The 20,490-nt window shown below is 33.6% G+C and overlaps 1 protein-coding gene across 1 annotated transcript in view; it reads left to right on the top strand.

The window, feature by feature from the left end:
- Window positions 1–20,145, top strand: part of CAPS2 (calcyphosine 2) — a 59,745-nt gene extending 39,600 nt beyond the window's left edge. Inside the window, 6 exon segments of the mRNA XM_011929359.1 lie at window positions 3,531–3,646; window positions 4,888–4,964; window positions 6,830–6,984; window positions 11,566–11,685; window positions 14,276–14,372; window positions 18,313–20,145. Of these exon segments, the coding sequence (XP_011784749.1) occupies window positions 3,531–3,646; window positions 4,888–4,964; window positions 6,830–6,984; window positions 11,566–11,685; window positions 14,276–14,372; window positions 18,313–18,488 (741 nt within the window). The 3' untranslated portion in view covers window positions 18,489–20,145.
- Window positions 20,146–20,490: the final 345 nt, after the last annotated feature.

Raw genomic sequence — 20,490 nt, 5'->3', positions numbered from 1 at the left:
AGAGAGAAAGAGAGAGAAAGAAAGAAAGAAAGAAAGAAAGAAAGAAAGAAAGAAAGAAAGAAAGAAAGAAAGAAAGAAAGAAAGAGAGAAAAGAAATTCAGCCAGCTATATATAAACCACATATATGATGCTTTGTGTGTGTAGCAGACATTTTGAAGGGGATATCAAAAGATGTTCACATTGTAGCATTGTAAGCAATTTACAATTTATTATTAGACATCCCTACTGTTAAAAATACATCCCTTGAATATTTCCCATGGTAAAAGCACTGTTCTCCATTTTTCTAACTCTTCCACCTCTTGTTTCTCCCCACCAATCTTCTATTGTTTTATGCGGAAATATTCAACCCTATCCCTCTTTTGTTTTTTTGGTGGGAGTATTCTGTTTTGTTTTCCAGATATGGCTGTGGAACTTTTCTTTTCATGTCTATATGCCTCATTAAGTCTTTTTCTAAACACTCCATAAAAGAAATTTTGGTGCCAGTTTTTAAGATAATACATGAATGTGCACATGTGCCCATAGATGCGCCTGCATAAAGGCGTACCCACATATGTGTTCACTCATATGCATGCATATATGCACTGACGCAGGCTGTTCCCTTAGGCACACATATAAGTATACACACATATGCTTCTATGCATAACACTGTTACACAGATCACATATTCTTAATTGCTTAATATAATAATTATTTACAGGAGACTCTGAATCTTCTCATCCTCAATCTTACCCTCACTCAACTAAAAAGTCAATCTAAACTGCTATGTTCTACTAAGTTTCTGCCCAGATTAGTATAATCTAAATCCAGGATAATATTTCACTTTATCACTCATAGTTCTCCATCTTCCAATCTGAATTGCAGATTCTTTGGTTCTTCCTTTATACATCTTCTTTTCTATCTCTGGTAGTCTTTTCTTTATTTCTTTCAGGTTTTTATTTTGTTTTGTTTTTCGTGCTGTCAGAAGATCACTCGTTTCTCTAAAGCCTTCCTAATTTCTGGGTGTTATTCTATTATGAAGATCTAAAAGATTAAAGACTGAAAGAGTCCAGATCTGAACATAGTATCTAATATAGCACTCCTGCCCTCCTCTGTTCTTTTAATGGGCTTAATTTTTCTTCATAGTCCTGACCATATAGTATGTATGTATATTTTTATCTATTCATTATTTTCTCTGACATGATGCTATAACCCCTTGAAGGTAAGGACTTATCTGTCATGACCACTACCATGTTCCTAGCAACTGGAATAGTGACAAGTACTTAGTAGACACTGAATACATATGTATTTAATGAATGGATTTAAATGTGATAAGTTGCAACTTGTGCAAGTGTCTAAACCACTCTTATTCCTGAAGGGATATTTTTAATATCTCTATTTTTGTATTAAAAACATGAAGACAAAGCAAACATCATATGTGTCCAGATTTTTTGTCAGTGAAGACTGAATGAAAGACTAAATAAGTGCAAAAGGGCGATGTTGGATATACACTAATTTCCATCATGCTGACAGCTATGGTGGTGCAGCATCTTGCTAGCCGGTTTCCCATTAGCCTTTATTTGCCAAATGCTGGGGAGGTGAAATATTTGCCCACCAGAAAAAACAAACAAAAAAACAAAAAAAACCCACGAAGCTTTAAATTTGAAGTATAGGTTAATTTTGCCAAGTTTTGTAGTCAAATATGTTTAAATTTTTAACTAAAAAATTGAGAATTCTTTTTTCAGTTTTCATCTTACCTTTGGTTGTTGTTGTTCTTTCTAAATTGAGATACAGTCTCGCTATGTTATACAGGCTGGTCTTCACCTTCTTATAACTTGTCCACAGGCTGTTGTTTGTCCTTTGGTCCCATTCAGCAACCAAAGGGAATCATTTACAAACCACAATCTGGTCTTCCAGGCCCATTCATTTACAACCTCCCCCATTTCCCTCTCCCCAATGAGGAGAATATTTAAGTATCAACCATCTGGCTCTTTGAGTTTTCTTTCTTTTTTTCTTTTTCTTTTTTTAGTATGGCTCCTATGCTTATGCACATTAGTAAATTTGTTATGCTTTTCTCTTGTAAACTTGTCTTTTGTTACAGGGATGTGGGCAAAGAGCATTATGATGAGGAGGAAAGGGATCACCTCCTTCCTACCCCTAGACATACATGTTTTTGGTATAAACAATAACTAGTTCTCAAGTAAGAAGACTTTACGGTACCATTTGTCACACATAATTTATCCTAGATTGACCTGGTAATTAGAGTGACTATCTGTATTAGCTAATTGGCTTTATCCAGGGGAAGGAAGAAACAAACTTTTCATATCTTTGTGACAGGAGGTGGTTTTGCACTTAGAGCAAGGTGCCTAAGGAAGTTAGGCTCCCACCCTCTCACAGAAATGGGGTGATAGCAGTGCTCTCTCCCTTGATGTTTACACTCAAAGAGTGGCTCACGGGTCCTTGAGAAAGCCTTATCTGGGTCATAAAACTGACAACAGGCTTATCTAATTTTCAGAAGTATTTGTATACATTTCAAAGAGAGGAGAAAGTACTGACATTATAATTACAAATTCTGTAAAGTAAATGTGCTGAGAAAATGGAGGGGAAGGACATCCTTCCCTTCTATTCAATAGGCAGAATTAAGCCCCTATTTAAAATTTGTATTTGTTGGCCAGGTGTGGTGGCTCATGCCCACTTTGGGAGGCCCAGGTGAGTGGATCATGAGGTCAGGAGTTTGAGACCAGCCTGACCAACATGGTGAAACCCCGTCTCTGCTAAAAATACAAAATAAATAAATAAATAAATAAAATAAAAATCAGCTGGGCGTGGTGGCGGGTGCCTGTAATCTCAGCTACTCCGGAGGCTGAGGCAGGAGAATTGCTTGAACCCTGGAGTAGGAGGCTGCAGTGAGCAGAGATCGCGCCACTGCACTCCAGCTGGGTGACAGAGCAAGACTCCGTCTCAAAAAAAAGAAAAAAAGTTGTATTTGGTATTTGTCCTTCCACTGGTTATGTTTATTAGAGAAGCTTAGAAATTAAAATAATAATTTTATAAGTTTAGATTAAGATTTTTTGAGAGGAATTTTGTGACTGAAGTTTTGATGTTCTAATTAGGTTGAAATTAGATTTTATAGTTAGGAAATGTCTGTCATCAAAAGTCCAGCTGAAAGAGTATGAGAAATCTTCACAGTTCTTCAATTTGTGGTATATCATTCTGTGGGCCAGTAGCTCTATTTAGGGATGTCATAATTTCAATTACTTTATTTTTTCTTTTTTCCTCTCATTCTCATTAAAAAAACTGAGTTTATTATATTGCTGGCTTTTTTTATTCACATGGATTGTTAAATAGAAGACTGTTCTGAGATTGACAGAGATATTAGTTTCTTTATCTGTATAGTTTCTCCAAATACATATAAGCATTCTCCAAATATACTTTTTTACCATTATTAAAGTATATCATGTCACATTAATCAAAATCAATTATTTTAAATTGATGTTAGTTATATTTTATTTCTTATATACTTTCTAGCTTCATTCATCTGTTCATTTCTTTAGGGTGCAACTTTGACATTTTTTAGTTCTGATGCCAGTCTTCCAGAAAACATGAAAGAAAACACATTTCTTAAACTCCGAATCACATATATTGATCAAATAGCTTTGGATTCTCTCAAGTAAGTTAAATATGCATTTGGCATTTTGAAGCAGGTGAAAACACTATTTTTAAATTATCTTAAAATGACATTCTACTGCAAGGTATTTATAACTTCGTTAAGGTTTATATTTTTAAAAAACAAGCACAGCTGCATGTGTCTATTTTATGTACTATCTTGTACTCAAATACACTTCATGTGTGGGAACAGTTATAATCAATCAAATATTTTAAAATATTCATTTTTATGTTAAAGATACCTTATTAATTTGCCTTTGCTATAACACTTTTATTTTACCAAGTATTACCAAAAGGAATAAATTTTTTTAAAAAAGGATATCAATACAATATTGTAACAATTTTTTTCACATTGTTATGATGATGACTTTTTTAGTATCTAAAAAAGTCTCAGGGTCCCATATGCTTACAGTATTCATTGATTGATAAAGTACATAGTAAAAATTAGTTCTATACATCAAACATTGCTTTTAAAATGATTTTTTAAGTAACAGGAATATATACATGTGATTTTAAAAACATATATAATTCCCGTGATTTTATATATATATGTTAGAGGCTATATCCTACAAAGTGGCTGTAAGAAGTCTGTGTTCATCATTTAGTATATTGCTAAAAATGAACGCATTTGAGGGGGCTTTTAAAAATAACATTTTTTCATCTTATGCTTTGCAAGGTAAAATTGCTTTTAAATTTAATAGTTGTAATTAAATATTTAAAACATTAAAATTGTTACAAAAATGAATGTTGGCCAGGTACAGTGGCTCACTCCTGTAATCCCAGCACTTTGGGAGGCCGAGGTGGGCGGATCACAAGGTCAAGAGTTTGAGACCAGCCTGGCCAATATGGTGAAACCCCATCTCTACTAAAAAATACAAAAATCAGCTGGGCATGGTGACAGGCGCCTGGAGTCCCAGCTACTCAGAAGGCTAAGGTGGGAGAATCTCTTGAACCTGGGAGGCGGAGGTTGCAGTGAGCCCAGATCACACCACTGCACTCCAGCCTGGGTGACACAGCGAGACTGAGTCTCAAAAAGCAAACAAACAAAACAAAAACCAAGAATGTTTACAAATAGTCCTTGTAAGATTTTAAGGATTTTAGCTCTCACTTTAATCTTCTTGGGCATCAAAGCAGAAGGCAGAGTTGAGACTTGATTAAATTCTAAGCACTCTTCCAAGTGTGAGAGTTTCTTTGAGTCTGGAGCAGGGAATATATATTTCATCCCTGTGAACATGTCAATTGCAGAACTGCTTCTATGGAACAGGAGGATGATATAATCATTCAAGAAACCAATGATAGGCTGGTCTTTAAGGCAATTCAAGGTATGTGTTCTTACTAAACTCTCAAGTACTTTGAATTTTCGATCCTTTTTTTTTTTTTATAATCAGTAAAACAACATTTTTCCAGATATTTCTCAGTGGCACTTGATTTATATTTACCCTTTGCTTATTTAAAAAAGTATACATACATACTTTTATTGTTTAGGATTTCTAAACGTTTTAAGATTTTTCTTACTTTAATGGTCCCAACTAGTATTATATGAATTATAAAATTCAGTGTTTTAGAAATTATTAGATAATATGGGTTTTACTCATAAGCTGAATGAAATGTAAAAGTAATTTTTGTAATATAATACTTATCTTATGTATTACATAGTATCCTGAAGAGGTCTGTGATGTCCTAGTGTAAAAGAAAAAAAATGCAAGATTGGGAGCCAGATTCATGTTTGGACTCTGTTGTTCAAGACACACATGACTTTGGAGAAATCCCTTGCATCTCTTTCTTCATCTCTAAAACAGGGATGATAATACTTCTCTTATTAAATTTCCAGGGTTGTTGTGGGTGATAAATTAGATATATTTCAGTTTTGGATACTAAAACATTTTCCAAATTTTGGAAGATGCAGTATAGTAGACTCGATTAGACAGTTACTCTGTTGGATCTCATAGTCCAAAATGGAGAAAGGTATTAAACAAGCAATCATAGAAGTTAACATGTAATTTATGATTTTTTTTTTTTTTTTTTTTTTTTTGAGAGAGAGCCTTGCTCCTTTGCCTGGGCTGGAGTGCAGCAGCACAGTCACAGCTCACTGCTCCTCAGATTCCTGGTTTCAAGTGACCCTCCTTGCCTCAGCTTCCTGAGTAGCCAGGACTAGAGGTGCATGCCACCACACCTGGCTAAATTTTTTTTTTTCTTTCTGTTTTTGTAGAGACAGGGTCTTGCTATGTTCTCCAGGGTAGTCTGGAACTTCTGGGCTCAAGTGATCTTCCCATCTCAGCCTCACAAAGTGCTGGGATTATAGTCATGAGCCATCACACTTGACCTAATATATAAATTTTCATGAATCCTGATTTATCTTTTAAAGATAAGGCGCTCACAGTAAGAAGGCAAGAAACAGATTTGAGAAGTTTTGTTTGGACTCTCAAATGTTCTTGATGCCAAAGTTTGTAAATAGTTTTCTCTATTATATCATAGTCAATACAGTATTTGTCACAATTGAACTTAGTGACATTTGTTTTTTTCTCTCATGTATTATATCTAATAACTGCTTTAGTAAAGTTACCAATCTATTCTTAAGTAAATATGGTACAAAGCGCATTAAGTGAAATAACAGCTACAAAGAGAATGACAGGGATCTAAGCAAATAACCTCTTATGAAATATGTAAGTGTAGGATAGAATTCAAAAGCCTTGATGCTATTTTATATACAAGTTACAATTTGAAGATTTCAAACTATTTTTAAAATGTTGAACTGATAATTTGTGAATTACTTGCCTGTCATCAATTTTGTAATTCAGTTGATAAAAACTAAGAAAAGGAAAACAGATTAAAGATATGGGGGTGGTTAAAGAGGTTGTCTACGCAACAAAATCTAAGATTTTATTTGTAATATTTAGATTATTCTGTTGGTGATAAAATGAAACTGTATTTTTCTGTTTTAAAAATATAACACTTCCACCACACAGTGGTGCTATTGTTCTGGCATATTTACATGTGATTTTATATTTAATCCTCTTGATTTAAACCATCCTATTTTCCAGAGTCTTTTGTCTTACATTTGATTTGTTTGAATATTCACGAATTCCTTATTTCAGTTACATCAACTTTATTTTTCTTATGAAAGATAACTGTGGCTTTATACATTTATGCATAGGAACAATTTGTTTTCATCTCTCTTGTTGAACAGATGTGCTAAAAGAAAAACTACATAAAAGAGGTGTTCGTATTTTGACTGGATTGGGAAAATACTTTCAACAGTTGGACAAGGAAGGAAATGGACTTTTAGATAAGGCAGATTTTAAGCAAGCTCTAAAAGTGTTTCACTTAGAAGTGTCTGAAAAGGTATGTGCCGCAGAAAATTCTCTGCAGCAGATAATATGTTATTCTTAGGTGGCATTACTCACTGTCCTACTGAAATTTTAGTTCTCATTTATTTTCTCCTTCTCTATGCCCTGTTATCAGTCAGTGTTAAGCTATCAGGTGACAAGCCCTGTTGGTTTTTAAAGTTTAAATATTGTTCCATCCTATATTTATAAAGAGCTTAATAACCAGGCATTGTGCTAAGCTCTGAGATAATACTCTGTACTCTTGAGATCACCATAATTGGAGGAAAATGAACGTAAAACAAAATATGTTTTTGATGGAGAATGTTTTTGGAACACATGGGATAGATACCTGATTCCAAGACAGGTTCTGGGGAAGGAGAGCAAAGATCATGGAAGGATGCCTGGAGAAGGATACAACTAAGCTGAGTTTTGAAGGTTGAGGAAGAATTAACCAGCCAAGGGAGAAAGAGGAGTGTGAATCAGACAATGTGTATTTTATGAAAAGGAGACACATATGTGAAAGCTTGGAGGGGAAGGGAGTGTGGCCTGTTTCTGACACTGCAAATGATTAATAATCTTCACACATACTGTTCCCTCCACCGTGAATAATCGATCTTTGCTTGCTGGGTTTTCTTAGCATTCAAGCCACAGCTTTCTCTGTCAAGAGCATTACCCTGACACTTCTGTCTAAAAGAGCACTCCCATTTGATCTTTGGTCCTTTCTATAACAATTTCTCGTTTTATTATCATTTTTTTTTCATGCCACTTTGTAAGTATTTTCTGGCTTTGCCTGCAAGTAAATAAATCATTAAGTCTCATCAGGGTGGGGACCAGAGTGTTTTTGTGTTCCTGCTCTTTTTCTAACATCTGAAATAGAACCCAGCATATGAAAAGTTAAGCAGATAATGCATTAGTTTGAATGGATAAATTTATGGAAGGACGGAAAAGAGAAGAATGGAGAGAAACGTCTGGTACATTAAAGTCTTGCACGTCATGCTAAGAAGATTGGGTTTTATTCTAAAAGCATGTGAATCACATTTGTCTCAAGGATTTCAGATAAAGGATCTCTTGCACTGTTCTCTTTTGCTTCAAATGATCTTGTCACAAGATGTGTATTTTGTAGAAAGAATACTGTAAATTGAACTTAGGACACTTAGGTTCAAGTTCTGGCTTTACTATTTGAACTGTATGATCTTGGACCAGTCTTTTAACTTTTTTGATTGGGGGGCTCTGCCTGAGCAATCCAAAGGTAATTGTTATTGTTAGAGTTGCTTGGAAGCTCAAATGAGAAAATTACATGGGAATCTGCCATATCAGCTGTACAATTCTGTGCTAATATGTTGCCTAACGTTGTTCTGACATACCCATCTTTTTGGTTTTTATGATGTTTAATCTTTTGCCCACCTAGTGATACATACTAGGGATCATCTAACTTCCCCTCTTCCTTTTGTAGATTAAAACAACAACAACAACAACAATAAAGCAGCAATAGGAAATTAGAAAACCTTAATGTCTTTGTTACAATCACATGAGTGAGAATGGAAAAATCACACAAACTATGTTTCCTCTGCTTTCACACAGCAATAATCAACACAGAATACTTCTGCAACCAAATGCATGTGGGGGTTCCACACATACCAAGCAGTTGAAACCCAGTGGACAGCCTCTAATTCAATTCAATTCTGACATTATCTACCTAGAGATAGACTCAGATCCCACAGGGTGAGATCTCAGTTCTACAAGACAACCCCTGTCCCCAACACACTCTGCATAGGGCACTAGTCACAGGTTTGGGTCCCTGGAATTTGTGGTCAACTAATTTCAAGTGTGGGGTTTCTACGACCCACTCCTTGGGTTCAATTAATTTGCTGGAGCAGCTCACAAAACTCAGGAAAACTTATATTTACCTGTTTATTCTCATGGATATTACAAAGGATACAGATGAAGAGATGAATAGGGCAAGGTATGGGGGAAGGAGCGCAGAGCTTTCATACCCTCCCTGGGTGCCACCCTCCAGGAACCTCCACAACCTTAGCTACCCAGAAACTCCCTGAACCCTGTCCTCTTGACTTTTCTATGGAGACTACATTGGATAGACATGACTGATACATGGACAACTGTGTAGAAATGTGATTGGACAAAAGTGTATGACCTAATACTGATAGACTGAAGAAGGAAACCCAGTAAGGAATGCCTGTTCAGACTCTTCTTGGCCTCTGTGCAGCATTCCTTCCTCCATGGTGGGAGCAGGACCCCTTCTGAAATGGGGGTCTTATGGCCTACAATTAGACAAGGTAGGTCAGAGAAATTTTTATGGCCAGCTCCAACACAGAAAGGCAGGAGATGATTCCTGCCTTGAAGAGGGAAAAGAGCAGGTGAAAGAAGGGCAGGAGAAGGTCAGAGAGGGAGAGAGAGAGATTCCATTTTCTGAGGCCTAAAGTGCCCTAACATTATAATAAAAGATTGTAACAAGAACAAGGAAGGGCAATGGGAATTATGAACTGGGCCTATGGATGAAAACATATATATAATATATATGTATATATTTGTGTGTTTGTGTGTGCTTGCATGTGTGTGTATGTGCTTATGTGTGTGTGTATGTGTTTATAAAATAACACACAAGTAATTAATAGCTGATATAGGACTAGAACCCAGTTAATATGTTCCCGTCTAGTACTTTTTCTGTATCATAACAATACTTCCCTTTTTGATTAATTTGCTAAATTGTTATGATTAGGTCTAGGAACAAAGACTATAGTAATTATATAAGACTTCTAACATAGAGGGAACATATTATGAAAATATGAGCACGCGTCCTCCTTTTCTCATATATTTTAATAATATTTTATATTTTTTCTGTAATATCACTGTAAACTACTCATGCAATGATAAGCACATACAAACAGCTCAAGAAGAAGAACTTAAGAATCACTAACCTAGGTCTAATTTTGAAACTAGAGAATGTTTGTGGGAAGGCATAGTCAGCCATTCTCTCTGATTTGAGATTTAAAAAAATTGACATGTACCCTAAAAAGCCTAATTTATATAGAGATACTATCAGTGATTTCCTTCCGCTTTTTTTCAATGTAATTATTTTCCATTGTGTACCATATCTTTGAAAGAAAGAGTATATATGTGTATATCTCTTAAGTATATATAAATATAAATATGTATTTCTTGTTGACGATTATGTTAAATTACTCAATTCTTGAAAATTATTTCTTTTAAGCTTTAAGAAGTATCTTTCAATTCTAGTAATCCGTGAATTGGATAAGCAAATTGGTCTTCTCCTGTGCATATTACTCATGATTTTAAAGGTCAAGCTCATCTTCAGTTTAAATGCACAGACGCTTAAAGTCTGCATAATGTGCAGTACATTATGATAGACAAAGATGTATAGGGTTGTTGAGAACTGAGGGAAGGCAGGCATCTTTAGATTGTTTTTCTAGTTAAAGTTTCCTTTGAAAACAAAAGGAGGGAGTGGAAGATGATATTTTTTGAGTACCTATTGTTTGCTAAGCACCTTGTTAGGTATTTTATCTACATTCACATTTAAAGCTAACAGCTTGATTAAAACATTGAAAAAATATATTTACTTGAATTTGAGAAAATGATGCTGTAATTTCATTGTTGTCAAGGAAAACTGTGTTAGAACTTTCTATTAAATAGTGCGTTTGCTGAAGAAGTAAATGGTAATGTAATGGTAAAGTTAATAAACTGGCATAAGGGACTTATTCAAAATTATACCTTTCAGTGTAAATTATAGAATGATATTAGAGTCATTCAAATCTATATTTTCAAGCATGAAGACTAGCATAAATATGATTAGTGGTTATAATGCCATTGGAAGCACTCCAGGACCGAATGTGACTTTTGAATTAACACAGATATAATACATTAAAAATATTTAAATGTTTAAAATTGAGTAAATGGTAACCACACATACACAGACACACACAGATATCTATATATCTCTATGTAGATAGATATATAGTTATAGAAATAAAGTTGAAAAGATAAATTTGTTTCCAGAGCATGGGAAGGGGGGTTGGTATACAAGGAAAATGGAAAATTGGTCAAAAGGTACAAGTTTTCATTACACAGTGGATTAAGTTCTGGGTGATCTATTGCACAGCATGGTAACTATAGTTTATAATAATGTATACTTCAAAATACCTAAAAGGGAGGATTTTAAATGTTCTCATCACAAAGAAATGATACATATTTAAGATGATAGATGTGACTGTATTCTACAATATACACATGTATTGAAATACATGTATTGAAATATCATATTGTACCCTATAATTATATACAATTATTATTTGTCCATCAAAAATAAAACTTAAAAAAGATAAATTTGTGAGCTATTGCCACTCCTAAATGGCTCCTAACTTTACAGAACCGTTCACCATAGGTTCCTGTAAATCATGTTTTTAGTGGCTTTGATTGGATTTTTATGTAACTTCCTCAATTTTCTTATTAAATGAGTTATCGTATCTAGGACTACAGAAGATGTAACAAAATACAACTAAGATGATTTTGTTGTGACAATATATAACTTAAAATTGCAACAGTTATCTCTGATTATTTCTAGGATTTTGAGTCTGCATGGCTAATTCTGGATGACAATGGCAATGGCAAGGTTGATTACGGAGAATTCAAACGTGGTATTATTGGTGAAATGAATGAATATAGAAAATCATATGTTCGAAAGGTAACTTTGTTAAGTAATCTTTCAAATTGTTATTTTTAATAGATTGTTAGGTTCAGTATTTTAAAACTTTAATGAATTACCATTTAAAATGTTTTAAATCTATTTACTTGTAACATATGTTGGATTTAGTAAAACAGAAAACAAGTCCATATGCATACAAATCGACCCAGAATGAAGCAAAATAACTTGTGTATATATTTTAGAGAAATGATATGAGGGGAAAATAAAATTTGAAATCAAATTTTGGTTAACAAATTACTAGCTCCATAAGTTGTTGCCTCCATAAATTACTAGCTACGTGAAAGTATGTATTATAAAATATTCCTAAGCCTCAGTTTCCTTTCTCATAGAATTGGTGTAAAGATTGAATAAGATAATGCATATACAATTCTTAGCATTGTGGCTGTTCCAGTGTCAATAGTCCAGACATTTTGTTTTAGGATGATGACTAAAGAATGTTCCTCTGGTCTTTAGAATATGCATGATAAATGTTAACTTGTAAATTAAAATAATCATGTTAAATTGGAATTATAAACAGGAGTACTGACTTTAATAGGAAGCTACGTATTACTTGAGTTTTGGTAGCTATTTTTTGGAGCATACTTTTGAGCAATGTAGTTAGCTTTTTTTCTTTTGTATATGTACTTAATATTGAAACAAAGCTATTCAATATAATGTAAATAATTATATAAATCTCAAATACAGAAATTAGTCTCTACTGGGCAAGAGACACAGTAAAACCTTAAATTAGACAAATTCACCACATAATATTTATAAATGTGTACTTATTCATACTTTCCATGGCCTTCCTGGTGATAGGTTTGAGAATCTGGAATCGAAATTGGAGACTTGTGTCTTTCATAAATCTTGGTAATGGGAACAGAGGGCAAGAGAAGTGTTATGCAGTTCTGTATTAGTTTGCTTGGGCTGCCATAACAAAATACCGCAGACTAGGTGACTGAAATAACAGAAATTTATTGTCTCATAGCTCTGGAGGTTAGAAGTTCCCAAACAAGGTGTCAGCAGGTTTGGTTTCTTCTGAGGCCTCTCTCCTTGGCTTGCAGATGGCTGCCTGTTCTCTGTGTCCTCACATGGTCTTCCTTTTGTCTGTGTTGTGTCCTACCGTCTTTTATTTATTTATTTTTTTGAGATGGAGTCTTGCTCTGTTGCCCAGGCTGGAGGGCAGTGGTGTGATCTTTGTTCACTGCAACCTCCCCTTTCTGGGTTCAAGCGATTCTCCTGTCTCAGCCTCCCAAGTAGCTGGGATTACAGGCATGCGCCACCATGCTTGGCTACTTTTTGTATTTTTAGTAGAGACAGGGTTTCACCATGTTGGCCAAGCTGGTCTTGAACTCCTGACCTCAGGTGATCCACCCATGTCAGCCTCCCAAAGTGCTGGGATTACAAGCGTGAGCCACCGTGCCTGGCCCTACTGCCTTCTTATAAGGAGGCACCAATCATATTGGATAAGGGGCCACCCTAATGATTTCATTTTAACTTAATTATCCCTTCAAAGGCCCTACCTTCAAATACAGTCATATTCTGAGCTACTGGGATTAGGTTCAACATATGAATTTTGGAGGAACACAAGTCAGTCTACAACAGCTTCCATATTTCTGTGAATGCAATATTGTGAATAACCACACTTGATTCTAGTTTTGACCCCACTGCAAATGTAGAATGTTGCTTTGGGTAGCTTTTGTCTTTCTAAGTAGTGAATACTCTTCCAATGAAGTATTTCATGATATCTTATGATACTCAGAGCTACACTGAATTAGAGGAACAGTAACACAACTACATTTTAAAAAGTGTATTAAATTTCAAGAAATAGAGTAACATAACTCATTTAAAAAGTATTTCACTTTTTCATTGATTTTAGGGAGGAAGTATTTGCAAATTCACTTCTTGAGTTGAAATATTCGTCTTGGCAATCTCTTTTGGCCATTTATATGAATCCTAGAGCTGGAAGTTACCTGAGAGGTCTTTTACCCATCTCTTCAGTTTTCAGGGGAGAGAGGTCATGGAAATAGAGGTCAGGTTACTTTCTCAAGGTCAGGATGCTAGAAAGTGGTAGAACTTTCTAATTGAGTACAGATTTCCTAATATCTTGCTTCACTATCTTTTTCTCTTGTATTTATAACAGTTCTTTCATATATCACTATAGTACTTTTAAAATGCCGTCTTTATAGTTCAGAAATAACCTACTATAAAATAGAAAATTAGATTCCTATGTCTAATAATTTTACTTAAAAAATAACATTTGTCAGGCTGGGCATGGTGGCTCGCGCCTGTAATCCCAGCATTTTGGGAGGCCGAGGCAGGTGGATCACCTGAGGTTAGGAATTCAAGATCAGCCTGACTAACATGGCGAAACCCCGTCTCTATGAAAATACCAAAAATAGCTGGGCCTGGTGTAGTCCCAGCCACTCACTTGATAGGCTGAGGGAGGAGAATTGCTTGAACCTGGGAGGAGGAGATTGCACTGAGCTGAGATCACATCTTGCACTCCAGCCTGGGTGACAGAGCGAGACTCTGTCTCAAAACAAAACAACCAACCAACAAACTAATAATAATAACATTTGTCTATTAGGCCTTTATGAAACTGGATTTCAACAAAACTGGCAGTGTGCCTATTGTAAACATAAGAAAATGTTACTGTGCAAAGAAGCATTCTCAAGTGATTTCAGGTAATTATTCGGAGTTAAAATGCATTGGACTTTGAAAATGTTACTTAAAGATGATATCTTTATATTAATTTAAGCCTTAGATTGAGGCATTGGGGGGGAAATAAACTATTTTTTTGAACCAGAAACTTAAGAACTATTTGCCTTTCTTCATTTAATAGTTCTTAGGTCTATTGCCTGTACTCGTTTATTTGATATTTATTATCAATATAGAACTCATTCCTATTTAGGAGATAGTAAGGGATTTAAGTTAAAAAGAATGAAATAGCTTTAGAAAATAGATAAATACATTTGCAGGTTCTCAGAGTTATTTCTACTATATCTTCTTATATAGTTATCCATACTTAAGGATTTAAGCGAAATGAAGGAGTGTCTTTCTCTAGGGATGGCGCTATACATAGAAAGAACATACATGTATCTATCAAAATTTGAGGATATTGTAAATTCCATAAAGTAACTCTAGAGATTCATATCCTACTGTATTTTTTCTTTTTTACATAATTGTTTTATAAGTGCATCCTTTTCATAAAGAAAACATTTGACCACAACTCTCCTCTTTACATTTCCTTCCATAGAAGTCAGAATTATCATTTAGCATATATATTTCAGCTAATACATTATGAATTTTACTTATTCTATGAATTTTCATGGCTATGTGCATACTATAAATATTTAATACTTTTTGAAGTTTTTTTGACATGAAAGGTACAGTGAAGATAATGTTATATAATTTGCTTTTTACACTCACCAGTATGTTTTGGAGTTCCTTATATGTTAATGTACATTGAGCCTTCTTATTTTTTATCTTGCAGTATACTATTCTTTTTATAAATCAATATACTATAATTTACCTAGCCATTGTTTTATTGTTAGATTTTAAGTTCTAATTATTGATCAACAACTAATGAAGCAATAAATGCGCTTATTTATGACTCTTCAGGCCTGTTTTCTTCTGCTTCCCTGGAGTGATATTAATACCTAGAATTACTAGGATGTCTGCATTTAAAATTTTAAGTGATACTTCCAAATGACATTGTAAAATGACTATACTAGATTATATAGCCATTTGTTGAAGAGTTCTTTTCCTCCACAACTTTGCCAAAAACTTTCACTTTGCCAATCTGATAGGTTAAAAAAAATCCATTTTACTTGACGTTCCTTCATTACTAGGGAGGTTAAACATATATTTGTACATTAATTGATTGTCCATCTTTAAGGAATATTTATTGACCATATTTTATAATAATTTCTTTTCAACTTGTAACTTTAATTCTGTACTGCTAAATACTATAGAATACTATTATTTTTGGAATTTTATTCCTTACTGTTAAAAGAGAAACACTGTAATTACTTTGGTTTCTTATCATCATTAACTCTTATATATGGTTAATTTGTCACTTTTAATTATGAAATGAAAAACGTGAGATTAGGTTATGAAGATTAAAGCTAATCATCACTGGATTCCAAATTTCTAATTACCTATTTCTGGTCAAAATAGTTTAATTTGCTTATTCATGACATTAAATAAATTACAGCTACTCTAAGAGAATTTCTAGTGTATATTTAATTGGTGCTAGTGTATTTTTTTCCTTTAAACACATGTCATTGTCTGTTTCTTTCTCTTAGTCATCCTAAATACAAGAACGAAATAGTTTAACACCATGTATTTTTTCTCTTTCTCTTTTCTCATCTAATAATATTAATTAGGTTGCTAAAATAGCTTCAGGTTTATTACGTTTCATGGAATTTTTGATGAGGGTTTTATTTTTGTTGTTGTTGGGAAAGCCTTTCTTGGTTTCAGAAATTCCATAATTTGTCTTTGCGTTCACATTAAGAATGACAACAGGTAAGCTAAATATTCCTAAGTAGAAGGAAACTTGTCACTGTATTTCAAAGAAGAAAAAAAGTACCCCTATTATTGTTTATTATTGCAAATTATAATCTATTCATATGCCCACCTCTGGGATATAGTTTGTTCACAATTTACAATTAATTTCAAGGTAAGGCTCTTATACCACATACAATTTAATTTTAACTATAGGAAATATTCCTTCTTAAATTTGCTTAAGTAATATATTAGAAAAAAGTATTTTAAGGTTTAATATAAATGGGATATCCCAAATATATTTCTGTGTAATAGTTTTAGAAATGTAACGTTTGTTGCTGTAAATATTTTCTAGTCTCCGAGAGGACTGAAAAAAATTTAGTTATAGGTGATAGGAGGTAGATATTTCCTGGGTGAGGGATATAAAGGAGGTATGAAATTCTTCACTATTTGAAATATAAATCAGAGTGAAAAATGTTTCCTCAGGAAAAAACTGTGTTAAAACTCCTCTGTTCGAAAGTATGGATGGTAAACAAAGAGGGAAATTTCTACCAAAATTTATGTTTTTATATAGATTGGATCTCGATTAATTTTTAGCCTTGACTAACATTCAATTAAAACTTCATTTTATTATTTTATGTTACCATCTCTATGTAGCATCATTATTCAGTCTTTTTACATTCAACTTGTATTTTATAGAATAATCACTTTTTCTCTATTTCTTGTGTATGTTTTTAAAAGAAAGCAAACTTCTTAATATTCAAAGTAGATTTCATTCCTTTAGTTTGGAAGACACTTTGCAATGCATTATTGTCTATGTCCATTAAAGAACCTCTGGTTTGAGGGAAAAAAATTAACTCTCACCTTAATTTTGTCCACCCCGTTAGACAAACTGTTTGAGTGGTATTCCCATCTAAGCCTGTTATTTAAAACATAACCTGACTTTAAAACGTTTTAGATTCCAAGTCTTTGCTATTGTGAATAGTGCTGCAGTAAACATATGTGTGCATGTGTCTTTATAGCAGCAGGATTTATAATCCTTTGGGTATATACCCAGTAATCAGATGGCTAGGTCAAATGGTATTTCTAGTTTTAGATCCTTGAGGAATCGCCACACTGTGTTCCACAATGGTTGAACTAGTTTACAGTCCCACCAGCAGTGTAAAAGTGTTCCTATTTCTCCACATCCTCTCCAGCACCTGTTGTCTCCTGACTTTTTAATGATTGTCATTCTAACTGGTGTGAGATGGTATCTCATTGTGGTTTTGATTTGCATTTCTCTGATGGCGAGTGATGAATCCAAATGTCCATCTGTGACAGACTGGATTAAGAAAATGTGGCACATATACACCATGGAATACTATGCAGCCATAAAAAAGGATGAGTCTGTGTCCTTTGTAGGGACATGGATGCAGCTGGAAACCCTCATTCTCAGCAAACTATCACAAGAACAGAAAACTAAACACCACATGTTCTCACTCATAGGTGGGAATTGAACAATGAGATCACTTGGACACAGGAAGGGGAACATCACACACCTGGGCCTATTGTCGGGAGGGAGGAGGGAGGAGAAGGGAAGGATAGCATTAGGAGATATACCTAATGTAAATGACGAGTTAATGGGTGCCACACACCAACATGGCACATGTATACATATGTAACAAACCTGCACGTTGTGCACATGTACCCTAGAACTTAAAGTGTAATAAAAAACAACAAAAAAACGTTTTAGAGGTTCACATAGAAGTTTTTTGACCCTTTTTATGCTATTGTATATAAGCCTCTGTTTATTCTCTTTTCAGTGTTATCTGACCAGTCACTATAGCTTCCTTTCATCTTTCAATTCCTCTGTTCTTTTTAAAATTTTATGATAAAAAAGTTGTATTCTATGCTAGGATCCTGGAGATAGATCAGTGCAGGAGAGCAGGGGGCAGGGAAGGAGTGGCAAATTGAATGAGATGAAATAATTCCAGTTCATGTGTAAATAAATTGGCTGGTAGTTTGACAAAAGATTTCAAATTGTTGCATGTATTTCATAAGATGATTATTCCTTTATCATCATCAGTCATTTCACTGAAGTTTTCAGGCAACTGTTTCATACTCAGTACTTTTTTACAGGCCATTCAACAGAGGAAGAAATTAAATCATCCTTTCTAGAAACATTAAAAGTTGCTTGCAGCAAGTCTGATGAAGTTTCATATGGTGAATTTGAAGATTACTATGAAGGTTTAAGTATAGAAATAATAGATGATGAAGATTTTGTTACCATCTTGCGTACTCCATGGGGGATTTAGTCTTTAACAATACATATGTCATCAGCACTAAGCATTTTGTTGGAGAGATGATTTCAATGTAAAGGATGATCAAACACTGGAATATATTTTCCTAGGACTTCCTTTATTCTATTTTTTTGTTTGTTTGTTTTTCGTTGAGTATGGAAAGAACTATCCAGAAAGATAGATGTAGGGGCATGTGAGTGTTTGTGCATGTGTATGCCTGCTCACATGTCCATACATTTGTAAAGGTGTCTTTTTGGTTTATTATTTATCTTGCGTATATTTTAGAGGTCATTTTTTATTAACTTCAATAGGAAAGTTATATCTGCATCAAACAATATGGCAGCATGTATTTATTAACCAAGATTCCCGTCCTTTCACATTGTTTTTTAGCTATCTCTTCCTCAGAATATATTTGCCACCATTGTCAATTTGATGAATTAGAATTGGGCCTAAAGCCAGTGAAATAATTCAATGTGTTTTTAACATATGAAAATATTAAAGGTTATGCAAGAGAAATGTTTCAAGCAGTGTGATTATAGATGTTTTCTGTATATAGAATATTTAGAATGATGGAGGTTTACCCCTATGATGCTCATTTAAATACTGACCTGTCTTGTAAATCTTTGTCTTCTAAATTATGTACTGTTGTTGGTTAAATAGAGCACAGTGTAGTTATTCTAATGACCAGTTGTATTTGTTCTTTTATTCTGTTTTTTAACAGCATCCTTTTTACCAGCATACAATTGTTATTTAGCTAGAAACAATACAATATGAAAGAGAAATGTTCTTTATTAAGATTAATACATTATCTTATTAAACAAAGATCCTAAAAGTGTATTGTTGCAAATGTGAATCTAAGGAATAGTTCAGTAATTATTGCCTAAAATGTGAAAGCATATTTTGTATCCTAAAATGAATGTATGATATTCTAAACATCTCTTTTTGTATAACAAACAATTGAAACATTTTCTTCTAAATATATGTTATTTAATAGTTACATGTATTGTAGTCATTCTTTCTAAATTCTTTGCTAGTCATTTCTTCCTGGGAATACAGAGAAAAGAGACAACTTTATGAGTTGTTTCCAACTTCATAATTTTAAATTTTCTATGTTAATGTAACAAATTTGAAAAAATAAGTGATTCAAAAATGAAAATATTTACTTTGTAGAATATGACTTTAGACATCACTGTATCCATCTATACTTGGCAGCAACATGACAAGTGTGATACATGTGAACCCAACAAATTCAAAGTTGCGCTTTTCAAGATTTGAGAAAGTACTAAAACTTAGTACTAAGATATCAGAGGAAAGATGTGTGTAAACCTCTTAGTGCTATTTTCACTGGCTAAATTCTTTATTTCTTTTTAAAAAAATTGGTTTTAAAATTAAAACAATATGCTAGAAGACATTTTGGCAGAAATAAGTCTATAACACTATTTTTGCCACATATCTTTTTCTTGGAAAAATTTATCCAACTATAGAAATCTTAAACCATACAAATTGTTCTTGTTAAAAATGACTAATACTGGAGGTGCTCAATATGCATATAGTGTGTTTTTCATTGATAATTTTTATTTAGTTCTTAAGAAACCTATTCTTAATGTTGGCATGTCATATTTTTCTGTTTCTATAATCAGAAAATGTGTAGTCTGTTATACCGTAAAAAAAATGGGAAGCTACTTTTGGAATGTAACATGTTAACATGACAGCATACTCTTAATAGTCATCTTAATCTTCCTAATATAAGCATTCACATGTGGTGATTTGTAGGAAATATCTCTACTTATGAGATTTTTTTTGGTGTATTTTGTTAGAATTGGTGACACAATAAATCATTCTGCTTTTGGACTTGCCTCGCTGCCTGCATTCTTCTTTGATTTTGGTGTAGTAAAATCTGTTATTTAGTATTAAACTTAATAAAAGAGCATTTAAGAGAAGTGACATTTCAAACATCCACAACACAACTGACTTTTGAAATCCTATGCTTAATAGTCTTTGTAATTCTAAAAGACCT

Source organism: Colobus angolensis, unplaced genomic scaffold (assembly GCF_000951035.1).
Source record: "Colobus angolensis palliatus isolate OR3802 unplaced genomic scaffold, Cang.pa_1.0 Scaffold80, whole genome shotgun sequence".
NCBI classification, from domain to species: Eukaryota; Metazoa; Chordata; class Mammalia; order Primates; family Cercopithecidae; genus Colobus; species Colobus angolensis.
The sequence above is the reverse complement of the archived record's forward strand: the minus strand, read 5'-3'. Positions and strand labels throughout refer to the sequence as shown.